Genomic DNA, 25,866 nt, shown 5'->3' with positions numbered 1-25,866 from the left:
GCGACAATCGCAATGAGAAAGACAAAAGCCAAAAGCCAAATGGAGTCGAGTCAAATATTACAGGGTAATCAAAAAGAGTTCGAAGGAGACATGGTTCGTTACTTACCGTGAAGACGTAGGTCCCTATACTCGAGTCTTCCGGCACTGACGGATGGTAGGCGGAACAGTTCGTGAAGACGGGCTTGTGATTATTTTTCACGGATAATTTCGATGTTCTGGTAAACTGAAACGAAAAAAATCAACAAATTAGTAATTTGAACATTTCATACACAAAGAAACGCTCGTGGCATTCCAACCTCTCTACCAACCCCTAAAGACAGGCGACGTGGTGATGGTAATAGTAATACAGTAAACCCTCCTACAACGATGAGAAAGGTACCGTGTTATCGGAGGGAACGTTATACGGGACAAATGTTTAAATATTTTTATATTTACATATAAAATGTTTTAATCAAAACACTGATTTTTTTAGTGTACAAAATTGTATTTTATTGTTAAAAACAAATTAAAATAATTTTTGTAACAATTTTTTCGCCTTGTTATGGCATTTGCAAACGAATGTGTTTGATTTCAACATTTAATATATAAATTAAAATGGAGTTCTAAAAATTAAATGCCAAATCTATAAATGTATTTTTATCAGCGGAAATGACTGATATATGTCATTAAATTAAAATACAATCTAAAATAAACTGCCTCCTATAACGTTCCCTCCGATAATGCGGTACCTATCTCGAAGTTATAGGGGGGTTTAATGTAGTAGCAAAAAGGCCTAGTAAATAAACGCACTTGCTGTAAAACCCGATAAATTATAGTAGCAACTGTGGAACAAATTGAGAGATTGACATTTATGTTTATAAGGCACGTGAATTACAAGGCATTCTTTAAAATAGTGAAAATTTAACGCAAAGTTCCGAGTCCGGGCGGCACAAAGGTCAATCGGAAGATTTGCGAGCTAAATTTCAATTAGGTACAATAATTAATAATTATACTATAACCGTGTAAATGTCAGTAGGTAACGTCGCCGGGGCGGTGTGAACTTTCGGCGCGGAAATGTGAGAAAATAAAGTGTGAAATGCGTAAGGAATAATAGGAATATTTCCAAGACGTCACCCTAAAGAAAGGCTGAAATGTCACTCGAGCTATAAAGCCGCTTACAAAACTGCGACGGAACCTTTCCATAAATCACCTTCAGTACAGGGGATGTTGTTTCGGACCGAGACGTAAAATTATGTGAAATATGAATGAGATTTTTGGAAATATCTCAGAATAAAGATTACCGACCAAAAATAAGTACCTGCGAGGGTAGTAATATTTCCCGCACGTGTTACCACATAACGCTTTGTTGAGGTAAAAACGCCAAGTCTAAGGGCGCTTGTGCACTACACGGAATTATACCATCCGGCAGCCCGTCATTTTTTCAAATAAAAGTGACTACGACAGTTTAGCGTGATCGAGTTCACGCGCACCGTGTTCACGCATCGATCAAGAGCACCGATCCGAAGAAAGATGGACAAAAGCACGAGCCAATCCAAGATAATCATCCGTTTTAAATGCTAACTGTCGTGCCGGGCGGTAAAATTCCGTGTGATTCCGTGTAGTGCACAAATGTCCTAAGGGCGCTTGTGCACGACACGGAATTATACCATCCGGCAGCCCGTCATTTTTTCAAATAAAAGTGACTACGACAGTTTAGCGTGATCGAGTTCACGCGCATCGTGTTCACGCATCGATCCGAAGAAAGACGGACAAAAGCACAAGCCAATCATCCGTTTTTACATGCTAACCGGACTGCCGGATAATAAAATTCCATGTAGTGCGCAAGTGCTCAAACGATGCTTTAAGATTTTCCATGAGTGGTTTTAACCTTCAGTAAAATATAGCAAGCATAATACTAAATTAAAGATCAAACTGTTTTACTTGCAACATTTTGAATGGGTCCAAATGCTTGTTCCCAAATCTGGATTATCTCCACTTAGGGGTAATTTTTTACATTTCAATTGAAAAAATAACTCGTAACTGGAAATAATCTGAATTTTCAAACAAGTATTTGGATACACTATTTTTCTTTAGAATATATTAACTATCTGGTCAAATTATAAGCTAAAATAATAAATTGAAAAATCATGTTTTCAGGCGTTTCTCAAGTGTGTGAATATAATTCTGAATTCGGACCTCACATACAAATGGAAAGAGTCTGTGCTTAATAAAAGCTTTCCTGATTCCAAAATAGATGGCAGTTGTGAACTCGCACATACTATGTTACGAGTTTGATCAACATATCTAGAAGTTCCAAAATTTTGAGTACTGTGGTTGTCTATCATTGGTAGAATTCGTAAATGTTACACGTGTGTCAAGGGATCACTTAACCAAGCCTATGACGATCGTAAGCCCTGTAAATATTAAATCATCATAATATTTAAATGTTTAAAAAATGAAGAAAAAAAACTGTTTTAAAATACTAATTTATGTATAAAAAAACCTGCTCAATAAAACATAAATAATAAATGTGAATTTTCAAGACCTTGAAATGAAATTAGATCGAATCATATAAAAACGATAATAGATTTTCATTTTAATATTGTTACACAAATTATTTCACATTAATTTATTAGGATTACTACGTTATAATTAAGCTTCTTCTAATAACGTTATGCCTCTCCAAAAAAAAATAAGGACTAAGCTTTTTTGCTTGGAGAGGGACTAACAAAGAAAAAATATTTTTTATACATACTTAATTAAGGATATAATATAATGTTCTTTTGTTTGTTGTATTTTAAATTTCTCATGTTTTATTTTCATTCGTAGCAACTTAAATTTTTAATTTTTCGATATCCGTAAGGAGGTTATTGTAATATTTAATTCCAAAATATTTATAATTTTCTTTGAATTGCTCGGTGTGGAGTTAAACATTCTGAAATCATTTTGAGGTTTTAAGGAAGTACTGATTTTTAAATTTACATTAAAAAGTCTTACTTGAAGGTTTTTTTTATTGTGTGTGTATTATACATTGAAGACTAGAAAATTTTAAAATAATGTGTTAGCTGATTTTTTAAAAAGGCTTACTTACTAACTTGATTTCCTTTTAGTTTCGATAACAATAACTAACTCTCCAATTAACCATAACACCGCTTCCTCTCAGGAGTAGGTAGAATAGAATAGAACGCTACACCAATCTTTATTTGGAAACAATCTTCGCGTACTCCACATTGATGCATCTCCTCATACATGCCTACCGATTATTCCTACTCTTGATCTAACCAAGCCCAAGTATTTCAAATACGGTAAGATAAATCACGGTAAGTTTTCCTTGGTCTTCATCTGCTTCTATTACCAACCACATTAGCCTCATTCGATTCACATGTCCAAACCATGTGAATACACCTTTATTAATTTTTTCGGTAATGCTTATCTCAGCCTTGCATTCTTTCCTTATATCACCATTCGAACATCTATCATCTATCATCCAAGCTTGTTTTTTAAACTTTGATAACTGTTATCTGTACTATTTAACAGATATCATTATGTTGTTGTAAGCTCTTCTCCATCTAGCAATGCGAATAATGAATTTAACACTTTATAAACTTAATAAAATAATAAAAAACTTCGTTTTAACCACTTTTATTGGTACACTTTATCCAACCGGTTTCGACAAGAACCTTGTAATCATCAGGGTTTATGTACTAAATTCTAAAACATTGAAATACTCATAGTTAGATTATAGTCAATAACTAGTATATTAATGTTTTAGAATGTTTTATTTTTACAATGTTTTTTCATTTTTACAATGTTTTAGAATTTAGTAAATAAACTCTGATGATGGCAATATTCTTGTCGAAACTGGTTGGATAAAGTGAACCAATAAAGGGTGGTTAAAACAAAGTTGTTTTATTTTATAAAGTTTATAAAATGTGCCACAAAGTATCTGCGAAAAACATTCAAGAAATTAACACTTTATGCTTAAGAATGAAGGGCTTAGTACATTTAAAATGTTATTCCTTTCATAATGATACTTCCAAGACAGCAACCTTATGCAAGTATGTGACGAAAAATGTCATGTCAATTAAGAATGTTTTCCCCGCACTAGGAAAGAGATTTGGTTTTTAGTGACGAAAACAGCTATTTATTTTACGAACTACTATTACATTACGACGTACAATTATTGTACTCATAACCATAATATATGAACAATGAAGGGACGTTTCCTGCCATCATATAAACTAATGTTAAGTTACACATATGCATATATATAACTATGTGCGTCAAAATGTCAATTGAGGACCTCCCACTTCGACATACACATCTGACAAATATCTAAAGTACACGTAACACAATGGTCTTTATATACAAGTTACCAAAGCTTGTGTATTACTAAGTGTAACAAAAAGCTCAGCATAACCCAAAATGGGTTGACGAATAATGCTAACATTAGTCTCACAATGAATTTACCAGGTTTGGGATTTAAAACTTTTGTTGCTTAGAAAGTTTTTTTTCTTCTTAAAAGCGTGGAGAAGAATCTTGTAAACATATTTTCAATTTCACAAGTTCTTAGTAAAAAGATCAGTGAATGGAAATGCGATACATCCCATTTAAATTATCTGATTGATTTAGTATTTAAAAAAAAACAGTAAGAACGATTTCAATAATTGATTCGGCAATCACTTTCTGTTAAAATCTATACATTTTTAATCAAAAATTTACTTAGTAATACTACTTAGAAACAGTGATATTTAGCAAGTAAAACCTACTATGACACGTGTTTCGATGCATTCCGCATCATTTTTAGACACTGTTTCAAATACAGTATTTAAAAATGATAAAGAATACATCAAAATACGCAGCACAATCGATTTTAAGAAAATGTGGTAAAATTTTTATGAAGTCTCGTAAATATGACTTGTTTTTATTTAAATATATTCCTTAGTAGCGGATCCTATTCCAAATACATGGGACATGGTAAGTTTATGAGTAACTTCGTATTTAGTGATTTAAGTTTGTGTAGTTTTCGATCATTGAAAATTCAGCATTTTTATCAAACATATTAAATTTTCTGTTTGAAAATATCAGAAATTCACCATAAAATTCAACTCCGTGCAAATTTTAAATTAGTTCAGATAGCGTTTATGAAGATAAACGTTATTTAAAGGTGCGTTTGAATACTAAAATATCCTGATGAAAATAAATAAAAATTAACAAACATATGATAAAAATTGAAATATCCATGAAAACAATCGTACGTATGGAAGGGGTGATAAACCATTTCATATGCAAACTAATATGCCCGCAGCTCGTTTGAAAAGTTTGCCGTCAATAAAGCTTTAGCTGGTATTACGAAAGTTTTTATAGTTCGTCGGTTATAAATTTTTGCTTTTGAAATCATACCATCCCATCATTTCACTCCACGAAAAAAGAATCATTCGGAATAATAAATAATCTACGCTCAAAGCGCAGTAAAATGGATCCATTCATATTTGAATTATGGTACTTAAATATTTGAACGATATCATCAATAGGCAATACACAACATTAAGTTTAACGAAATAACAAACGACGATAAGTTAAAATTTGGATAAACTCTACAATTATAAGTAGTATTTCTTATTAATACAAATCATTCTCTAAGCTTTTTGGTCGTTCAAGAAACGTTAGACAATTAGTTAAACGAAAAAAATATATGTTTTATACTTTTTTTTTATCCCTGGCTAATGTTGGATGGAAATATATTATTTTACCCAATAAAGGCTTTAAACGTAGGTACGCAATTTGGTCAAAATTGAAAATATTGATCGTGAAGTGGATCGAAGACGAATGAGATAACGTGGTTGCAATTTTTCTACAATTTGCATAAATAGACCTACATATCAAATATATGAATATTATATGTAACGTACCCAATAGTAAAAGGAATCTATGTACTACTTGTGACTTACGACATACATAATGTATACATATGGTATACAAATGTACGGTAATACATTTTGCCTTTAGCACTTCAGTAAATCCCGAAACAGGGGTTTATTGAACCAAGTGGGATGTACCCCTGCGCAGTGATTGGCATCAGCTCGCAAAATGCGAACAGACATTTAATATGTATTACATGACATAGACGCGTACTATTATTGAATAATTGTGGAAATCCCAAAGATTATTAATATGTATTCTATAAAGGGTGTTTTTTTCAGAGCTATAAAAATTCAAATTTCCCGCAATAATTTGATGGTGGCACCCGCCGTGTGGCATGTTGCGCCATCTTGTTGAAACCACAGCTCTGTCACATCTATGCCATTCAACCGAGGTACGAAGAAGTCAGTAATCGTGGGTCTGTAGCGCTCTTTATTGACCGTAACATTATGGCCGGCATCGTATTAAAAAAATATGGGCCGATGATTCCACCTGCCCAAAAAGTACACCAAACAGGATTTTAATGTATGTAAGGGCGTCTGGACAAAGGCTTCTGGATTTTCCCCACTCGAAATTCGGAAATTCTGCTTATTGACAGCCATTTAACGAAAAATGTGCCTCATCGGTGAGCAAAATTTTGCGTTGAAAAAGAGGATAAGCTGAAGATGGTTTTCGGCCCATTCACTGAGTCTACGACGCGCATAATGGTCATTCAGTCTATTCATGGTGAAATGGTGAAACGTACTGACTACAAGTCAACTGTCAATTTGACAGTCTGTAGAAACAATCCCTACACATACTATCATACGCTAGACAAACACCCTGTTCCGTGCAATCGTTATCCATAACAGGAAGTTCTTTAGGACTAGATTGAAAGCTGAGCTTCAATATTACAATGCATACTTAGAAATCTATGTAAATTTGAGATTCACACGTGTTATTGAACACAGGCAAAACTTAATAATCTATGTAGTACAACGTATCCCTTATTCAAATTTCCTATATTAAAATATATTGTAAATCTCAAGTGAGACGAAGCATCTATCGTTTTTATACGAAATAAGATAGAAGTCTGAAGATTCCACAGCTTACGACCTAACATTTGGCTGGCTTAAGTGATCTCTGAAAAATAATTACTTGTAAAACCACGGCGATGTTCTGTGATTCTTACATACCAAATGAATAATTTTTTTGACATCTCATCAAAGATGAAGAAAAATATGGAAGTCTGGGCATTTACGGGGCTAACGACCGTCATAGGCTGGTTTAAGTGATCACTTTACACACGTGTAACATTCACCAATTCTACCCATTATTGACAACCACACTACTCAAATTCTTGGAAGCTCTATGTATATGAACCAATTTAGAAACCTTGTTCTTGAATCACTAGAACTTCACTAGAGACATCTATTGGTGAGATGTAAATATTCATATTCTTCTTCATCTTTGATGAGATGTCAAAAAATTATATGAAAATAACTGCTGTAATTGGAGATAATCCAGATTTTATGAACAAGTATTTGGACACACTCAAAATGTTGTAAATGAATAAATTGTTAATCCGAAAAATGCTTCAAGTGTTCGTATGGTTTTAAAAAATAATATGTGACGTAAAAATGAGGGAAAAAATGACTTACTCGATATTAATGACTAACACAATTCTATAAGCACGAATAAAATTTAAAAAAAAACAATATGTCGAATTAATAATTTTTCTACAGTATGAAATATTATTCTGAAATAGGTTACTCTCCTAATGAGGAAAGTAACTAGGTTGAATATTAATATTTAATTTAAGCTTATAAATTATAACACTTCAACTACATAGGGAAACATCGTTATAAAAATAACGATATTGTTTTATTTCATCTACTGTTTTGTTTTCTTGATTGATTAATATTTAGGTGTATTACATTTTTAATGTATACACACGAGTGCGTAAATAAGTGTGTGTGCTTATATATTTTAGTATTGTGTTGATTAAAGTTATTTAAGCTTAATTATACGGTGTGCCAAACACGTTTCACAAGTATCAACGTCAGGTTTAAATACTACTTAATGTCTACGTTTAATATTACTTTATGTCTACGTCTACAAAACAATTATTAAATGAAATACGTTGAAATCAATAGTCCTGTTTCAAAGCGTTCCGAATTACAATATCAAGAAATAATTTCTAATTTATCAATATGAATTTTTAATTAAATCTATAAGCTATTATCGATTCAGACAAAAATATATTATTCAGACGTTGTCTCACTTTTAGGGAAGTCATGTCGCTCACTCCTTTCAAGAACGTCATAAATCGAAAATCGTAAATTTTCAGTTGTGCATGTTTTTGGAATGTCCAGAAAATTTACTATATCCCAGCAAAAGCGGCATATTTTTAACTTATTATTTACCCGCTACAGGGCAGAAAGTGTTGTTTTTGCATTTTGAAGAAAAGGTATTGTTTAATTATTTTTTTAAAAATACAAAATATTTTTCAAATGGAGAAAAAACCTTCAGTTTTTACCTAAAAAGATCTGTTGCACAGTAAAAAGTTCAATAAGTGGCTTGATATTTATTTTGAATACATTGTATTACATTTTTAAATTTTAAAAACGATCTCCTGAAAAATCAAGTTTTTTGAATTATGACGTTCTTGAAAGGAGTGAGCGATGTGTGTTTTAAACGTTCATTATATATTCAACTTCTCGTATTTAAACCTATGAGTCATAAAAATAATGTATGCATTCAAAATGCATAATCTATGTAGTAGAATACCTACCACACCTTGAATATAATTATATTTAAATTAAATATACTATTTTTATACGCATCTAATACGAAGCATATAACGTTTTTTTATACAAAAGAAGATGAAAATCCAAGAATTAAAGGGATAGCAACCTGATATTTGGCTGGCTTAAGTGATCACTTTACGAGTATACAGAAAAATTAACAACTGTCGATATTACAACTAACACACGGAAAGAATCCAACAGTGCATATATACATTTTTTTTCAAATAATGGTATATGATATAATAGGCAGAATGGTAAACGTAACACAAGTGTATAAATTGATCACTGAAGCCAACTGATAACAAGTCGCAAACCCTGTAATGCCTTAAAATATTGTCTCAATGAGACTCCATAATATAAATTTAAATAAATGCATTTCTAATGCCTTGGTTTGAAAATAATGAAATTCTGTTTTATGGTTCGGGATCGAACTCAAAAAGAAAAAAATTAAAGATATAAATTTTAATGAACTTTTTTTTTTATTATAATGTAATTTATTATGTTGTGAAGAAAAAAGTACTCACAGTCCCTTCGAATGGTCTTATGGAATCCAGGTGTCTGGAGTGACGTAATCTCATATGATGTTGCTGCCGTCTCGCATCTTCTGAAAAACCAAAAAAAAAACATTATATTCAATTATTTTATTTTCTTCGCATTCCACAATTATCCTAAGAAATGCACTCGTGATCCGTATTTTTACATTATCACAGGTAAACAAAAAAAACAACACCAAAAAACAAACAAAAAATACAGCTATTATAGCGTCATATGTTTAACGTAACAACAACACATGCAATACTCAAAATTGCTCATGAGGGCAGCTTACTTTTTGATAGCTCCTGTCACTAAGCATTTTCAATGTTTTACGTTTGCATAGTAGTTTCATACATATTGAATACATTAATTGCTTTAAAAGTAATGTGAAATGAACCGTATTAGCAAAGTACGGTGATTATTATCTATAATTTTCATTTAATTCAACTAAACTTTGTCCACGCATGGCCCGATACAGATAATGATTACAAAAAAATCGTTAATGCTTATATTACGATTATTTTAAAAGGTATGTTATTATTTCTATTAGTTAATGTTATAAGTATGTTTTTTTCTATTATATACAAACTTGTTTACGTTTCAAGGGGTTAAGGTGACAAAATACTACGTACTACCTCAGAAGGGATATCGGTACGATTCGTCTCTGAAATAGGGGAGCTAATCGAAAATCAATATCTGTATTCAATTATTCAAGTTGATTAGAAAAGTACGAACAGCGCAAGCAATAATGAGTTCAAAGGTATCGACAAAGGCAATGCTCTGTGAAATAAATTGATAGCGCGAACAAAATGAAAAATTGCTTCGAGTGAATGCGAGAAAAATAAATGTTTATTTTATAATGAAAAAAAAAACTAATTAAATGGTGCGTGAAATCGGACATCGGTATATTTTTCCAGCGAATAAACACCTATAAATTTAAGATGATTCTATAACGAAACATGTAAACTGAGCCTAAAAAAGACGATAACATATAATAGATTTATATTATCCACTGACACTTCGTGATGGAATTGCATTTTTAATTTATTATTAGATTAAAACCAATATTTTTAGCTTTTCCACTTTTTTATTTGACCAGCGACCGGGTTTCGTCGTTACCGACATCATCAGACTGGTGATGTCGGTAACGACGAAACCCGGTCGCTGGTCAAATAAAAAAGTGGAAAAGCTAAAAATATTGGTTTTAATCTAATAATAATTTTTTTTTAAAAAGATAACATACAATATATTGCTCCCTCCTTTCAAGAACATCATAAATGAAAAATCAAGTATTTTTGAAGATTTTAAAGTTTAAAAATATAATACAAAGTTTTAAAAATAAATATCAAGCTACTTATTGAACTTTTTACTGTGCAACAGATCTTTTTAGGTAAAACCTGAAGGTTTTTTATTTATTTTAAAAATATTAAGTATATTTAAAAAAAATATTTAAACAATACATTTTCTTCAAAATGCAAAAATAACACTTTCTGCCCTGTAGCGGGTAAATATAAAGTTTAAAATATGCCTCTTTTGCTGGGATATAGAACATTTTCTGGGCATTCTGAAAACATGCACAACAGGAAATTGACGATTTTTGATTTATGACGGTCTTGAAAGGAGAGAGCGATATGATACAGTTAATAATATTATTAAAAAAATATTTTTATAAATATGTTGAGAATTGCGAATATTAACAATTAACAGATTCAACAATAAAATTCTTATCAAAAAATATGCGAAGTAGGTCTAAGAACCATGCGAAATACGATTATTAATACATATAATAATTAAAATGTAACTTTGTTTTAATTAAGATCACTATGTATATTTTACTTTAACTTGATTATAATTTCTACCGGTATAGAAGCTAACCGCTTCTTTATCAATTAATAATTATATTAATCAGTCTTGATAAACTAGCAGTTACCTTCAAAACCGGTAGACATCATAATCAAGTTATAATAAAATACTTATAGTGATTTCAAAACAATGTTACATTTTAATTTTAAAATGTTAAATCACAAAGTAAATGCTTCAAATATAAATTGTACTATTAATAATATTGTCAATACTTTGAGAATTACGAATATTAACCATAAACACATAAAACAATAAAAAGAATATAACAAAAATTTTAACTAAGTCCACGAAACCACGAAAAATACGATCACGAATAATAACAGTATTTTGAGAATGACAAATATCAACAATATTTTGAGAATTACGAATATTATAAACGATAAACACATTACAAGAAAATTCTTCTAACAAAATAAACAAACTTATTGTGCGTTTACCTTTATGAAATTAATGATCAATATAATAGATTTATATTATCCACTGACACTTCGTGATGGAATTGCAATTTTAATATGTTATTAGATTAAAACCAATATTTTTAGCTTTTCCACTTTATTTTTATTTGACCAGCGACCGGGTTTCGTCGTTACCGACATCATCAGACTGGTGGATGGATCAGACCCACCAGTCTGATGATGTCGGTAACGACGAAACCCGGTCGCTGGTCAAATAAAAATAAAGTGGAAAAGCTAAAAATATTGGTTTTAATCTAATAACTGATCAAGATAACACTGCTTCTATACGATGCAGTGCCCTATTCACTATTGAGTGCAGATAAAGGATAGAATATATTGTAAAAGTAGTATTGAGAGTGTCATAGATTCATTTAGAAATGCAAACAGTTAAAATAAAAACATTTTGAGTGAGTCCAAATATTTGTTTACAAATCTGAATTATCTCCGCTATGGAGTTGTTTATTACGTTTTTGAAATCTTAACATAGATGAAGAAGAATTTGGAAGTTTGCGCATTTACAGGGTTTACGACCGTCATAGGCTTGGTAGGTAGGCTTGATTGGACGGTGTTGAGATGTCAAAAAAATAATAAAAAAACATTGATAATATTATTTCATTTTGAAAGCCTGTAAAAATATTCAATCACAATTCCATTTTTTTCAGATTTTTTAGAATTCCACATACTGTAAATATACTGTCAAAGGCTTTTTGCCATATTCGTAAATGGAAGAGAATGTTCATATACGTACATATATATACGAGCACGAACGTGGGTATAAGGCAAAAAATATTTGAGGCAAAAACGGTTTCGACGAGACAGTCCGACAAGGAAAAGTTTCACAATATGGTAGTCTCGGTTTGGAGTCTGACCGCCTTACGTCCAGCTTAGCGAGGGGTTTGCTGCGAAAGGGGTAGGATACCATCGTCAAACATATGAAGGGTATATTTTCATTTAAATCGACGTCCTATTAAGTCAACAGACTACCCAGGGAGGATCTGTTGTTTATTCAGCCTTATTTAAAATAAATACTATTTTATATAAATATTAAATGTAAAAGACATTTATTTGAGCACCACCATAATACCTTTTGACATTCTACCAACATATGAAATTACAAATAAAATGCTTCAAATAATGTTTAAAACGACTTAGTAACACTAAACTGATTTTTAAGAGAGATATTCATTATTTTAATCCACGAGGACAGTAACGAAACACACGTGGAGTCGATTGACACAACTAACTTTGGAATGAGGTGAGATATATTGCCTTTATTTTGAGTGTGTCCAAATACTTGTTCACAAATCTGAATATCTCAAATTAGGAGTTATTTTTTACATTATTTTTACGTCTCAATATACATGAAGAAGAATATGGAATTCTGGGTATTTACTGGGCCTGTCATATGCTGGTGTGATCACTTTATGCACGTGTAACATTCACCAATTCTACTTGATAACCAAACTACTCAAATTCTTGAAACTTCTAGATATACTGATTAAACTTGAAACACAGTGTGCGAGAGTCACTAGAGGGTGACGCTTCCATATTCTCCCATAGTCTTCTTCATCTATGACGAGATATCTACAATATTATAGACTTTTCAAAGGGTAATATTTCTTTGATAAAAGGTTCCGCATCGCTGTATGGAGTCAAAGTCTGTATAGAGCCCCGAACGAGGAGCTAGAAAAGTCACCTAATATCAGGAAATTGGATAAGCCGACTGTGGAGTGCTCCGTAGTGGATATTCGATGTCGGGAAAATGTGTTCATACATGATTTAACCTTAGAAGCAAACACTACGTGATTTCCTATACGTGTTATACTGCAACTGATCCGAAAATATTTATACACACGTCATACTAATACAACACATTTTTTTTATAATAATTTTTTTTTTAAATTAAATTTTATATAATTAACACTATCTTTATCATTCATCGTTCACTTTGTGTAATACCCCTTTAAAAAATACAACTTCTAGACTACCGGTTTCGGGATAACTATTCCATCATCAGGTCAAATGTGTGAAATCGTTATAGTCTGTCATTTACACAAAAATAAAAATAAAAAAGAGAGAAAGAAGACAAATGAATCACTATGGGAATATTTTGAAAAGTATATAATTACACTATGAAAATACTTCAAATATAACATATGAAAATTGCGAATATCCTTGGTGTCAAAAATATGGATAAAAACAAAAGGTTTTTTTAAATCGCTGATTTATTCATCAATTCATTGGGGGAAAATACTCGTTTGGATTATCGAAAGCTAGTTGTCTCTGATATATGTAAATTCTTGTAAAATATTTATTTTAATCCTAAAATACATAACAAACAGTTACATAACTTTTTTGTGGGTCATATTTGCTTTTTAATTTTGTGTATTGATATGGATTACGTACTCACATTCAAAACTTCATGGGTAAATATATTTTTTTACATAAATATGTATATGGCGTGGTAATATTTTCCTTCGTAAATTGGGTGTAAATAATATGTAAAGTGGGTGTATAATAATAAAATAAACAATGTGTTGCTTTGTAATTAAAGAAACGATAAAAAAAAGTTTATTCTTAATTAATCTTTACAATAATTTTCTATCTATCTGATTCTGACAGTTAACAATATTATATTTTTTCTATCTGATGTCTTTTGTTTTATTCAGTGCGACGCATGCGACATCAGGTGGTAGAACTGTTTTATGTAGGTACTATTTGTAAGTAGTTAATAAAATGTATAGGTAGGTACCTAGGTATTTTATTACATGTATATGTGTGTGTGTGCGTATTTATACACATATTGTCTGAAACAAAATCTAGAATCGCAGTGATAATTTCTGAAAAGGTAAAGCTAACGCATTCAACCTATATTTTATTTTTATTTATTTGTTGTATTTATTATTTTTTATTGTTATTTTATTTGTAAATAATAATTAGACTTGACACTGGCAGAAACATCCTCTCACTGGGTGACTGTCAAATAAATTTAAAAAAATTAAAATAATAAGTTTCAGTATTCCTTTAAATTTTGAGAGAAATCTTAAAAGATTTACGAAAGTAAAATGATCAATAAAAGTTCCTTTTAGCGTTGGTCAATTATGAAAAAATGTCATTAATTTAATTAGACACAAAAACTAACACACGAAACGAACATAAAAAAATAATTAACCGCAATTACGTTGTAAGAAATGTTAACCAATTATTTAAATGGAAGGGTAAAAACTAAAAACGTATACTTAATCATTTTAATTCGGGAAATAGTTGGGGATTTAAAAATCACAAGAGAAAGAATAACAAGGGTGAAAAAAACGACCCTTTTTAAAAATCCATAATTGGTATATATGTACTATGTACACAAAAATATATGTTTTTAAAAAAGATTAAAAACAAATTATTATTGCATATTTTACAATGTAACAGTGTAATGATCAGCACGCTCGGCTACCGTGTTGGAGGTCCCGGGTTAGATTCCCAGGTTGGGGGTAATTAATTAGTAAGTAAATTTTCACTCTAATATTTATCCTATCTTACCCTGGATGGTACCCGAAGCTGAAGGCTGATCGCCTTTCTTTCACGTGTGAACGATTTAGATAACACTGCGTTTATATGATGCAGTGCCCTATACACCATCGGATGCGGATAAGGGTTTTCATGCTTCACAAATTATTTTTTTTTATATCAAAATTTGAACAAAAAAACAGTAATTAAATATATTAAAAAATTGAAGATTTTTTGGAGGGCCAAAATGAGTAATATGTGGGGTTTTATGCTTCACAAATTGTTTTTTTTTTAAGTCAAATTTTGAACAAAAAAAACAGTAATTAAATATAAGAAATTTTGGAGATTTTTTCGAAGGGCCAAAATGAGTAAAATGGGGATCAATGTCATAAATCTGAAATCTATTTTGCCGATTGGTAGTTGTTGAAAAATAAAACAGAAAAATATTTAGGTCGGATTAATATGATATTCCGATCACACAAAAAAGGCGAGTCTCCTTTACAATTTTGCAAAAGAAAGTCACGAGTATTAATGAAATTGTTCAGCGCGAGATGAAACAATAGTATTATTTCTGTTACTAGAAATTGGTTAAAATATCCACCGAATAAGCCAAATATGAATTCGTCGCCGGAGAAACCACTGGGAGCCGGAATTGGATTGAATAGTTCGGATCAGTGAACAATAATTCAAATACGTGACTAGAAACGAATTAATGGATTCTTTGAAGTTGGCAAACTTCAAGTATCGAACGATATGAAGTCTTGCAAGAGGCCAAATCGTATTATATTAAACATGTAATTGATATTACTTTGCGATAGTTAATTAGTCAAAATTAAATTAAACTAAACAAAATTAAAATAAATAAACATCTAATTTTTGTTTATATTACATTAGTTTGAAAATGCCATGACTAGGCGAAACAATTTATTTTTATATTTTTTTTAACAATAAAATACAATTTAGTAAACTCAAAAAATCGGTATATACAACATATTGAGTGTGTCCAAATACTTGTTCATAAATCTTTATTATCTCCAATTACAGGAGTTATTTTTTATATTATTTTTTGACAAAAAATAATATGAAAAATAACTCCTGTAATTGGAGATAATCCAGATTTGTGAACAAATATTTGGACACACTCAAAATGTTGTAAATAAATTAACTGATCAAATTATAAGTTAAATTATATGAAATGTGACTGAAAACGACTTGATTTGATGATTTTTTTGATGTTGCCATTATGATGTGAATTTTTATGTGAATCAAATTAAGATTAAAGAAAACCACATCGTTTTTTAATGAGTATTTTATTTTGAACTAAAAACGATCGATTAACGAACTCATAAGATGGCATTGAATCTGTATTCAATTATAATAGGATTAAAAATGATTAAATTGAAGCGTTGCATAATGTTTTAAAACTGGTCACCGAATTAAACACATTGAAAATATTAATCAATATAAAAGTACAGTTTGGCTTGACCGTAGTAGTGAATATGTGACCCGTACGTAAGAATATTTAATTTTATAACTAAAAAAAAACGATTAATGAACTTACAAGGTACCATTGCATCTGTATTGCAAAAGTATTAAAAATGAATAAATTTAAGCATTCCATAATGTATAAAAACTGGTCAAAACTCATCTTCTTAATTCACCGAAATAAACACATTTAATACATAAATAAATATAAAAGTACAGTTTGGTTTGGCTGCAGCTGTGAACATGTAACCCGTATGGAAGAATATTTTATTTTCAACTAAAAACGAACGATTAACGAACTTATAAGATAGCATCGCATATGTGTTCAATAATAATAATTATAAAAGCATGTATTAAATTTAAGCTTCCCAAAATGTATGGAAACTGGTCAACATTCATCATTTAAATTCACCGAAATAAAAACATTGAATATAATAATCAATATAAAAGTACAGTTTGGCTTGGCCGCAGCTGTGAATATGTGACTCGTACGTAAGGAAGTGGAAATATTCCATTTTCCCTCAGTACAACCACATAAGAGGTCAGTTTACCTTATTGGTTACGTGATTCCCGACTACTTGAGGTCATTTTCTCTTGGCAAGTTCTTCGCGAAGCAAGCCGTTCGGGAGTTTCGGTGGAAAAGGGGTCACGCGAAATTGAACCTTGCACAATTGTAGTGAGGTTCACCGGATATTACTGCTACTTACTCTCCTCCAGTGAGGATTTAGAAACAGATAATTTTATAATGGTAATAGACTGATTACGTTTATTATATTTTATTTAATATAAATTGTTATTTGTGAAGTATATTGCTTACTCCAATTAAAAATAGGTAAGATTCATTTCGAATGCATATGTAAATGTTTCAAATTATTTTATTAAGTATATTATCGTTAATAAAAATTAAGTGTTCAACTCTCAAAGCTTCAATTTATATCACAAATGGTATAAAATAAATAGAAATATTATTTCAAGATAGTGTTCATGTCATTATTATTTGTATTCCTTTAATTATTTAAGCTTCCGAAGCTAGTCGGTAAAATAAAATAATTATAACTCAAGTGGTAAAAAACAAGCGCTTTATTTTTAATTTCATCATGTCTTACCACAAAATTAATACGGAAACAATAAATAAAATATTGTAGATCTATTTACAGTATCTACTCAATGAATTAGGGCCACCCATTATTTTTTTGAATACTCTGAAATCTTTTGGATTATTATATTTATTTTACATAAATACTTTAAGTTTTCTATTGACATCTAATATCATGTGTATTACCTTCAATAACATGTAAAATATACCTGGATTATTTAAGCCTTTACAAAATTTCAAACCCTTTTTCTGAGAAAGGTCCCTAATTAGCACAGGTAGACAGATAGTTGAAAGTTCAAAAAATAGTCCTATCTCATTTATTAGTGAAGTTTCTTGAGATTTGGTTGTTGTTTTGTTCAGAAAGGTTATATAGTTATCGTGTCTTGTGAAAAAAACTTAATTTTTAATTTTAGTTCATAAAGTATAAAATTTTTTTGTAAACACAAGTGTTTTTTTTGAAAAGTACAAAATGGGAAAAAGTAAAGACATTTCTGAGGAAAAAAAGTCTAGTGTTATAGTGCTACTAAAATTAGGAATACTATCTAATAGAGAAATTTCAAAAAAAGAAAACGTTTCTCGTCAAACAGTGGACAGAATTTCAAAATCAATAAAAAATCAGTCACCCGCCACCAGCAATCGGTGAAAGAACTATCGTAGGATTAGAAAAACAACACCGAGGACTGATCGAAAAATCGTTCAAAGTGCCTTAGAAAACCGTAGTGCATCAGCAAAAACATTAAAAAAAAAATTGGAAGAAGAGGGTATAAATATATCGGTATCAACACTGAGGCGACGTCTTTACGAAGTAAATCTGAAATGCAGGCGCCCTGTAAAAGTACCAAAATTGACACCACGAATGAAAGCGGATCGATTAAATTGGCCAAGCTACATCGAAATTACTCGGTAGATGATTGGAAAAAGGTATTTATTTAAATTGAATTTTCAACATATCATTTTAGTAAATAAACTTATATATTTTAATTAAACTTAAATTTTCATTATTTTTTAGGTCATCTTTAGTGATGAGTGCCGGTTAGAAGCCGTGACAGAGAGCTGTCAATTCGTCAGGAGAACACCAATGGAACGTTACAATGAGGCCTGTGTGGTAAAAGTTATCAAACACCCCCCTGCAACAATGATTTGGTCATGTATTATTAACAATTTACCTGGGCCGTTGTTTTTTGTGGAAGGAACAATGAACCAAAATTCCTATAAGCAGGTCCTCGAACGAATTTTATTGCCCTTCTACCATACATTCGACCCAACAGAAGGTCCATACACCTTCATGCAGGATGGGGCACCTTGCCACCCGGCTAAATCAATAATAAAATTTTTGTCTAACAAAAATCTGCCTTTGCTCCCCTGGCCTGGAAATTCTCCGGACCTTAATCCTATAGAAAACGTATGGAGCATGTTAAAAAATAAGGTATACTCATTTCCAAATCCGACAGTAGACTGTCTAAAAAAAATATTCAAAAAATTTGGTCAGAAGACGAAGAAATAAAAAACATGATAAAACAGTGCATTTTAAGTATGCCGAAAAGAATTGAGGCAGTTATTTCTGCCAAAGGTGGAAATACTAAATAGTAACTATATTTATATGAAAATATATGCATAATTTAAGCGTTATAAAGTGTTCATGTGTAAATAAAATTCAATGTTGTTTTATTCAAGGTTTTCTCTGAGTTATTCCTGTTTGAATTGAGAAATTGCGCGAAATTCTGCGTGGCCCTAATTCATTGAGTAGATACTGTATTTCAAGTCTAATTTCACTTTCATTACCAAAATGTTCGTATTGCACAAATTATAACGTAAGCACAAATTGTGAAATTACAATAAAGTTACGAACAACACAATAATATACATAATATAATACAGAATTTACTAGACAGACGTTCATTGTGCAAATGTGTATTCACAGGAAAAGCAGACAGCCTTCCGCTTTGGGGCGCCAGAACTACAAATCAAGTATTTTATGTATTAGAAATATTCTGGTTTTCGGAATCAAATACACCTACGAAAAGTATCACAAATCCGACTTCTTTGCGAAATACAGATCCTAAAGACGAAATATAAAGCACCTACCCCTGGAACCGCGAGGTTAAATAGATGAATACATTCCAAATAGGGAATACAAAACGTAACCCTTTTCGGAATAAGGGATGAAATACACAATAGATTTCATGAATTAATCCTAAAACGGTACGTTTGGCCGGGAAAATTCCAATACTTTTTTATCGGTATATATCTATTGTCGGGTGAACAACATTATTTTTTTCTGTTTTTCATACAGAAGAAATCGTAGGTTTTGATTTATCTGGTCAGTTTGTATTGGAAATGTAAAATTCGCATCTGAATAATAGATGTACAAACATGTTGCCATTAATATATTTATAAAGTTTTGATGGATGGAACTAATGTATCACTTTAAAATATAGTGCAAGACTGCTAAAAAAAATATTTTAATACAAAAAAATTAAAATAAGTGAAACAGATTGATCATTCATAAAATGTTTGTCAATTGATGTTACAAACTTCCACAAGAATTTCAATATATATAATAAAAAAAGAAGTATTAAACATTACTAAGAAAACAAGTTGACCTTACTCAAAATGGTTTTAAATAAAACACGCAAATAAACAGAAAAATTATTGAATACTAATATTATAAGGTACTTATTGTAAATTCTATTTTATTTTACATTCGACAGAATTCAAAAAATCTAAATTTGTCTAGCCAGTCTGATGATGTCAGTAAAGACGAATAAAAGTGTAAAATGACACTCCATATCATTCATCGCTCACTTTGTGTAATACCACTTTCAATCATGAATTTTTAGTTGTTTTACACGACATTTTTGTTTTATTTTATGTACTCTTTATGATGAATGACAGGAATGATAAATGACAAGGAGAGTCTTATATAATCATTCACAAAGTTATATGTATATATATATATATATATATATATATATATATATATATATATATATATATATATATATATATATATATATATATATATATGTATATATATATATATATATATATGTATATATATATATATATATATATATATATATATATATATATATATATATATATATATATATATATATATATGTATATATATATATATATATATATATATATATATATATATATATATATATATATATATATATATATATATATATATATTATATATATATATATATATATATATATATATATATATATATTATATATATATATATATATATATATATATATATATATATATATATATATATATATATATATATATATATATATATATATATTTATATATATATATATATATATATATATATATATATATATATATATATATATATATATATATATATATATATATATATATATATTTATATATATATACATATATATATATTTATATATATATATACATATATATATATTTATATATTTATATATATATATACATATATATATTTATATATTTATATATATACATATATATATTTATATATATATATATATAATATATATATATATATATATATATATATATATATATATATATATATATATATATATATATATATATATATATACATATATATATATATATATATATGTTCTCCTCCGTAGTGTAATGGTCAGCACGCTCGGCTACCATTCTGGAGGTCTCGGGTTCGATTCTCAGGGGGGGTAAAATAAATAAAGGTGATTTTTTCACTGTAATATTTATTCAATATTACCCTGGACTGGTACCTAAAGCGGAGGGCTGATCACCTTTCCTTCATGTGTAAACGATCAAGATAACACTGTGTTTGTATTACGCAGTGCCCTATGCACCATTAGGGTCCGGATAAGGGTTTTATTTGATTTTTTTTATAAATATATATAAATAAATATATACATAAACATATTGATATAATTACGTAATGAATGAATAAAATAAACACTGAATGAATTATTTATTTCAAATTTATTGACAAGAACGATGATACTTTATTTACGTCGGGGTTGCTATAAATATGGTAAAATCACCGGGAGTTATGGAAAATCGATACGTATTTTGATGATTTACAAATAAATAGGCAACAAAATATTGTCAGTTTATACTACATCGTTTCAAATCAAAGATGTAAAGGAAAACAATATATATTCAGCCATCGCGCAGGAAAACATCTCAGAGTTCGGGAATTGCTATCATATCTTGTACGAGCAGATAAGAGAAAAATCAGTACTAGAAAAATGTTTGATAAATTGTTCACTGGAAAGTCAAGTAAATTTTCACGAAAAATACTATTAACAGCGAATAGAATTTGTTGGCTAAAAATACATATTTTTTAATCAGAGTTTATTTTTACTTTAAGTGGAATTTATTTATACTGTCTGTGGGGTATATTTTTACATGGACTATAGTTTATTTTTATTTTAAGTAGAGTTTATTTGTACCGTTATTTTTCCATGAAGAGGGTTGAAAACAGCTGCATAGACTAAAGTGCAGCTCTTAAGTTCGTAATAGTAATGCGATAAATTATGTGAGGGCATTGAAAGCATAATTGGAATAATCGAGTGAAAAGTTAAAAGAGTTGAAATGTTCTCGCGAAAGCAAGTTTGTAGAATTGCATTGTATTTTAATTGTTTTTGAAATCAAGCCACGCTTTTTAACCACGTTTAACAAAGTTATTCGATTTTCAGTTAGTCGATATCGTTGTACATAAAAACAGGATTTTACGCGTTACGTATTGTTATACGATATCAAAAGAATAGCTAAGAAAATAATGAGAACATTTAAGCTGATGACAGGTGGAAAGTCTTGTAAACACTGAGAATTCTATATTTCCGTTTCATAAAAATTAGTATTTCTCTTTTCTTTAATGTTTTTCGCAGATACTCAATGGCACATTTTATCCACTTTATAAAATAAAACAACTTTGTTTAAACCACTTTTTATTGGTGCACTTTATTCAACCGGTTTTAATAAGAACCTTGTCATCATCAGGGTTTATGTACCAATTCTAAAACATTGAAATACTCATAGTTAGGTTAAAGAAAATTACCCTTCCCTTACGATACAGGTTCTTGTTGAAACCGGTTGGAAAAAGTATACCAATAAAAAGTGGTTAAAACAAAGTTGTTTTATTTTATAAAGTATTTATTCTCTATTGAGATAACTACAATATAATATAATACGTTAGTGAAGTAAATATTACTTCTGCTCCTTCTAACCCTTATCTGTACCCAATGCTGCATAAGGCACTGCATCGCATCGCATTGACATCGCATTGAGTGTTATCTTGATCGTTTCTTATATGAAGGCAACATGATCAGTCCAACGCTTCAGGGATCAGATCAGGGTGATAATTAATAAATATTAGAGTGTAAGAAACTAACAATTATTTTCACCCCCCTAGGTATCGAACTCGAGACCTCCAGCACGATAGCTAAACTTGCTAACCATTACACTACGAGGGCAGATTAAGTAAATATATATGCTTATAGTTTTACAGATGGTAAATGTCCAATGGCTTCAATAAATCTTTTCATTTTTATATTAAATTAATTAAATTAAATAAATTCAATTATGCTTAAACCGCCTACATATAATTCATATATTCATGTATTGAAGGCATGCAAATGTATAATCCATAACATTTTGAGAACAATATTTAGATCTAGTAGAATATTTTAAGAGGAATCTATTCAGCGCATAAAATGCACATACGTCAGAACGATATTTTACCCAGCCTATAGGATGACGTCAGAAAAAAAATCTTGAAAATGAATTTGCGAGTTTGAAGCGGTAGGAAACGAGGTTTTCGGGCACTTCCGGTCGAAAACGTGCACTGGTGCTGCCAGTGGGGAATAGCGGAACTAACTTCAAGAAAACTTTATAAGTAAATAGCGCTTCGTTTTTTTTATAAACCGAAGTGTACTACTTTACTGGAGTGCCCGATATTAAACTTTGCTTTTATTTGGAGTTGAAAATCAATGTTGGTATTTGTGCAGTTAATAGTATTCCACTTAATGAGCACTGTTTGTGAACTGTTTCGGATACTATTTGGAGTTTGAGTTTATAAACAACATATAAAACATTGATGACATAAATCGACAAATACTTTATGATTAAACTTTATAAAATAAGACAACTTTGTTTTAACCACTTTTTGTCGGTACAATTTTTCCAACCGGTTTCGACAAGAACTTTGTCATCATCAGGGTTTATATACTAATTCTAAAACATTGAAATACTCATAGTTAGGTTATAGATAATTACCCTTCCCTTACGATACCAAAAACTTCCACGCACTCCGCACGTTTTTTAAATCACATTTTCATATGGTGGGGTTTATATACAAATTCTAAAACATTGAAATACTCATAGTTAGGTTATAGATAATTACCCTTCCCTTACGATACCAAAAATTTCCACGCACTCCGCACGTTTTTTAAATCACATTTTCATATGGTGTACGGAGTGCGTGGAAGTTTTTGGCATCGTAAGGGAAGGGTAATTAACTGTAACCTTATTATGAGTATTTCAATATTTTAGAATTAGTACACAAACCCTGATGATGACAAAGTTCTTGTCGAAACCGGTTGAAAAAGTGTACCAATAAAAAGTGGTTAAAAACAAAGTTGTTTTATTTTGTAAACTTATTAGATATTCCGAAAGCGTTATTTAAGAAAAATCTACTAACTACGCGATGCGTTTTTTTAATCCTAATCTTGCTTTATTAGCAGCTCTTGACAAATTTGTATTTAAATAAGTCCATTTGTTTTTTCCGGCAAAATTTGACAATGCTTCTACAAGGCGATATGTAGCGGTAACAAAAATTATTTAAATCGAATAGTAGATCCTTAAGATAATTATGTAGGTATGTACAGAATCTACATTCATATGTTACACATGATCCGCGGTAAACACAAAATTCTAATCTAAACATAAATTATGATGTCAAATAAAATAACGTATAAGTATGTAAAATACTCTATGAAGAATTTAATCCGTCTCAAGTCAAAAGGGATTTCCTGAGCGGAAGCACAAAGCGGTCTCTGGGTTTTACCTGAAGTCATACGCCATCAAATTTCTCTAAGTCCAATAAATAATCCGATTTAAAAATATCTCTTGAATTTCAGTATTAAAAAATATACAATATTACAAATAAAAAATCGTTTCGTATTTTTTAATATATAGGTAGGTACATAAATTTTCGAGTCTGTTCCAGCAAATTTTCGTTTTTTTAATATTTTTTATTTGAGCACTTTTACAAAACAAAACGATCTTTACTTTACTGGCAAAGCTAAGGGTGAATTACAGGGGTGTAATTCATTTATATATTTGTTTATTTGAGGAAGAAGACAATTTAATAAAAATCAAACAAAGTGTGAAGATTATTAAAAAAAACACTTGTTTTACACAAAGATCAAATTATGAATTATTCAGAAAATGTATAACAATAATAATATAGATGAAAATGAGGTTGTTTAAACATCGTTTCGTTTAATGTAAAATTCGAAATGTACAAATCTTAAATTACGTTTAATTCGTATACATGCACAAGACATTCCATAGGTAATTCAAAACCCCTCGTATCTTATGCGCTCGTTAAATATTTGCAGAAAATATAGTCTTGGATACAGCTTTTAATTCCGGTTGAATCCCATGATGAGGCAAACGGTGAATAGGATTCACGTTGGTCAAACGACAGAACCGATTCATTCAAACATACCTCGGTAATCAGTCTCAAATCCTACCCTGAAATTCAAAGACCAAGAGTTTTGTAAACCCTCACAAGAAATACGAACCGTTCGTATCTCTGCAGTCACACGCCGAACCTCTAGAACCAACCCTTTTTATCTGGATTACAGAAACCAAAAATTGTATGCGTGACTGTACATTCAAAATATTATTTCACATTTATTATTATAAAAGTTTCCCGTGCGGTGATTTCGGACGATTGAGTAAGCTCTTAAAATAGAAAACTGCAATTTTCAGTAATATTGAAAAAGAATTAACAGTACCTACATAGATTTCATAAGATGTTAAGCTTTTGGAAAAAGTTAAGAGAGGATAGTTAAAAAATTAACGAGGTGAATATGGTTGATAATAGAAGCAGAGGAAGATGGAGGAAAACTTGGTATGATCAAGTATTTCGTATACTTGAAACTGGTCAGGTCAGGAGTCGGAATAATCGGCGTGTGCGTATGAGATGATGTATGAATG

The 25,866-nt window shown here is 30.1% G+C and overlaps 1 protein-coding gene across 2 annotated transcripts in view; it reads right to left on the bottom strand.

Moving 5' to 3' along the window:
- The window catches only part of shg (DE-cadherin), a 526,542-nt gene that overhangs the window by 71,222 nt on the left and 429,454 nt on the right, over nucleotides 1–25,866 (bottom strand). The window contains exons 2-3 of one of the 2 annotated variants that reach the window (XM_088278247.1): nucleotides 9,215–9,294; nucleotides 107–223 (exon numbers count right to left, since the gene is read on the bottom strand). In XM_088278247.1, the coding sequence (XP_088134373.1) occupies nucleotides 107–223; nucleotides 9,215–9,294 (197 nt within the window). The remainder of the gene's footprint in view (nucleotides 1–106; nucleotides 224–9,214; nucleotides 9,295–25,866) is intronic. The other variant, XM_088278248.1, reaches the window with a different exon arrangement.

The sequence above is a fragment of the Brachycentrus maculatus genome, unplaced genomic scaffold (genome assembly GCF_059751285.1).
Source record: "Brachycentrus maculatus isolate JH-2025_06_01 unplaced genomic scaffold, ASM5975128v1 h1tg000055l, whole genome shotgun sequence".
Classification (NCBI taxonomy): domain Eukaryota; kingdom Metazoa; phylum Arthropoda; class Insecta; order Trichoptera; family Brachycentridae; genus Brachycentrus; species Brachycentrus maculatus.
Note: the sequence above shows the minus strand (reverse complement) of the source record. Positions and strands in the feature narration are given on the sequence as shown.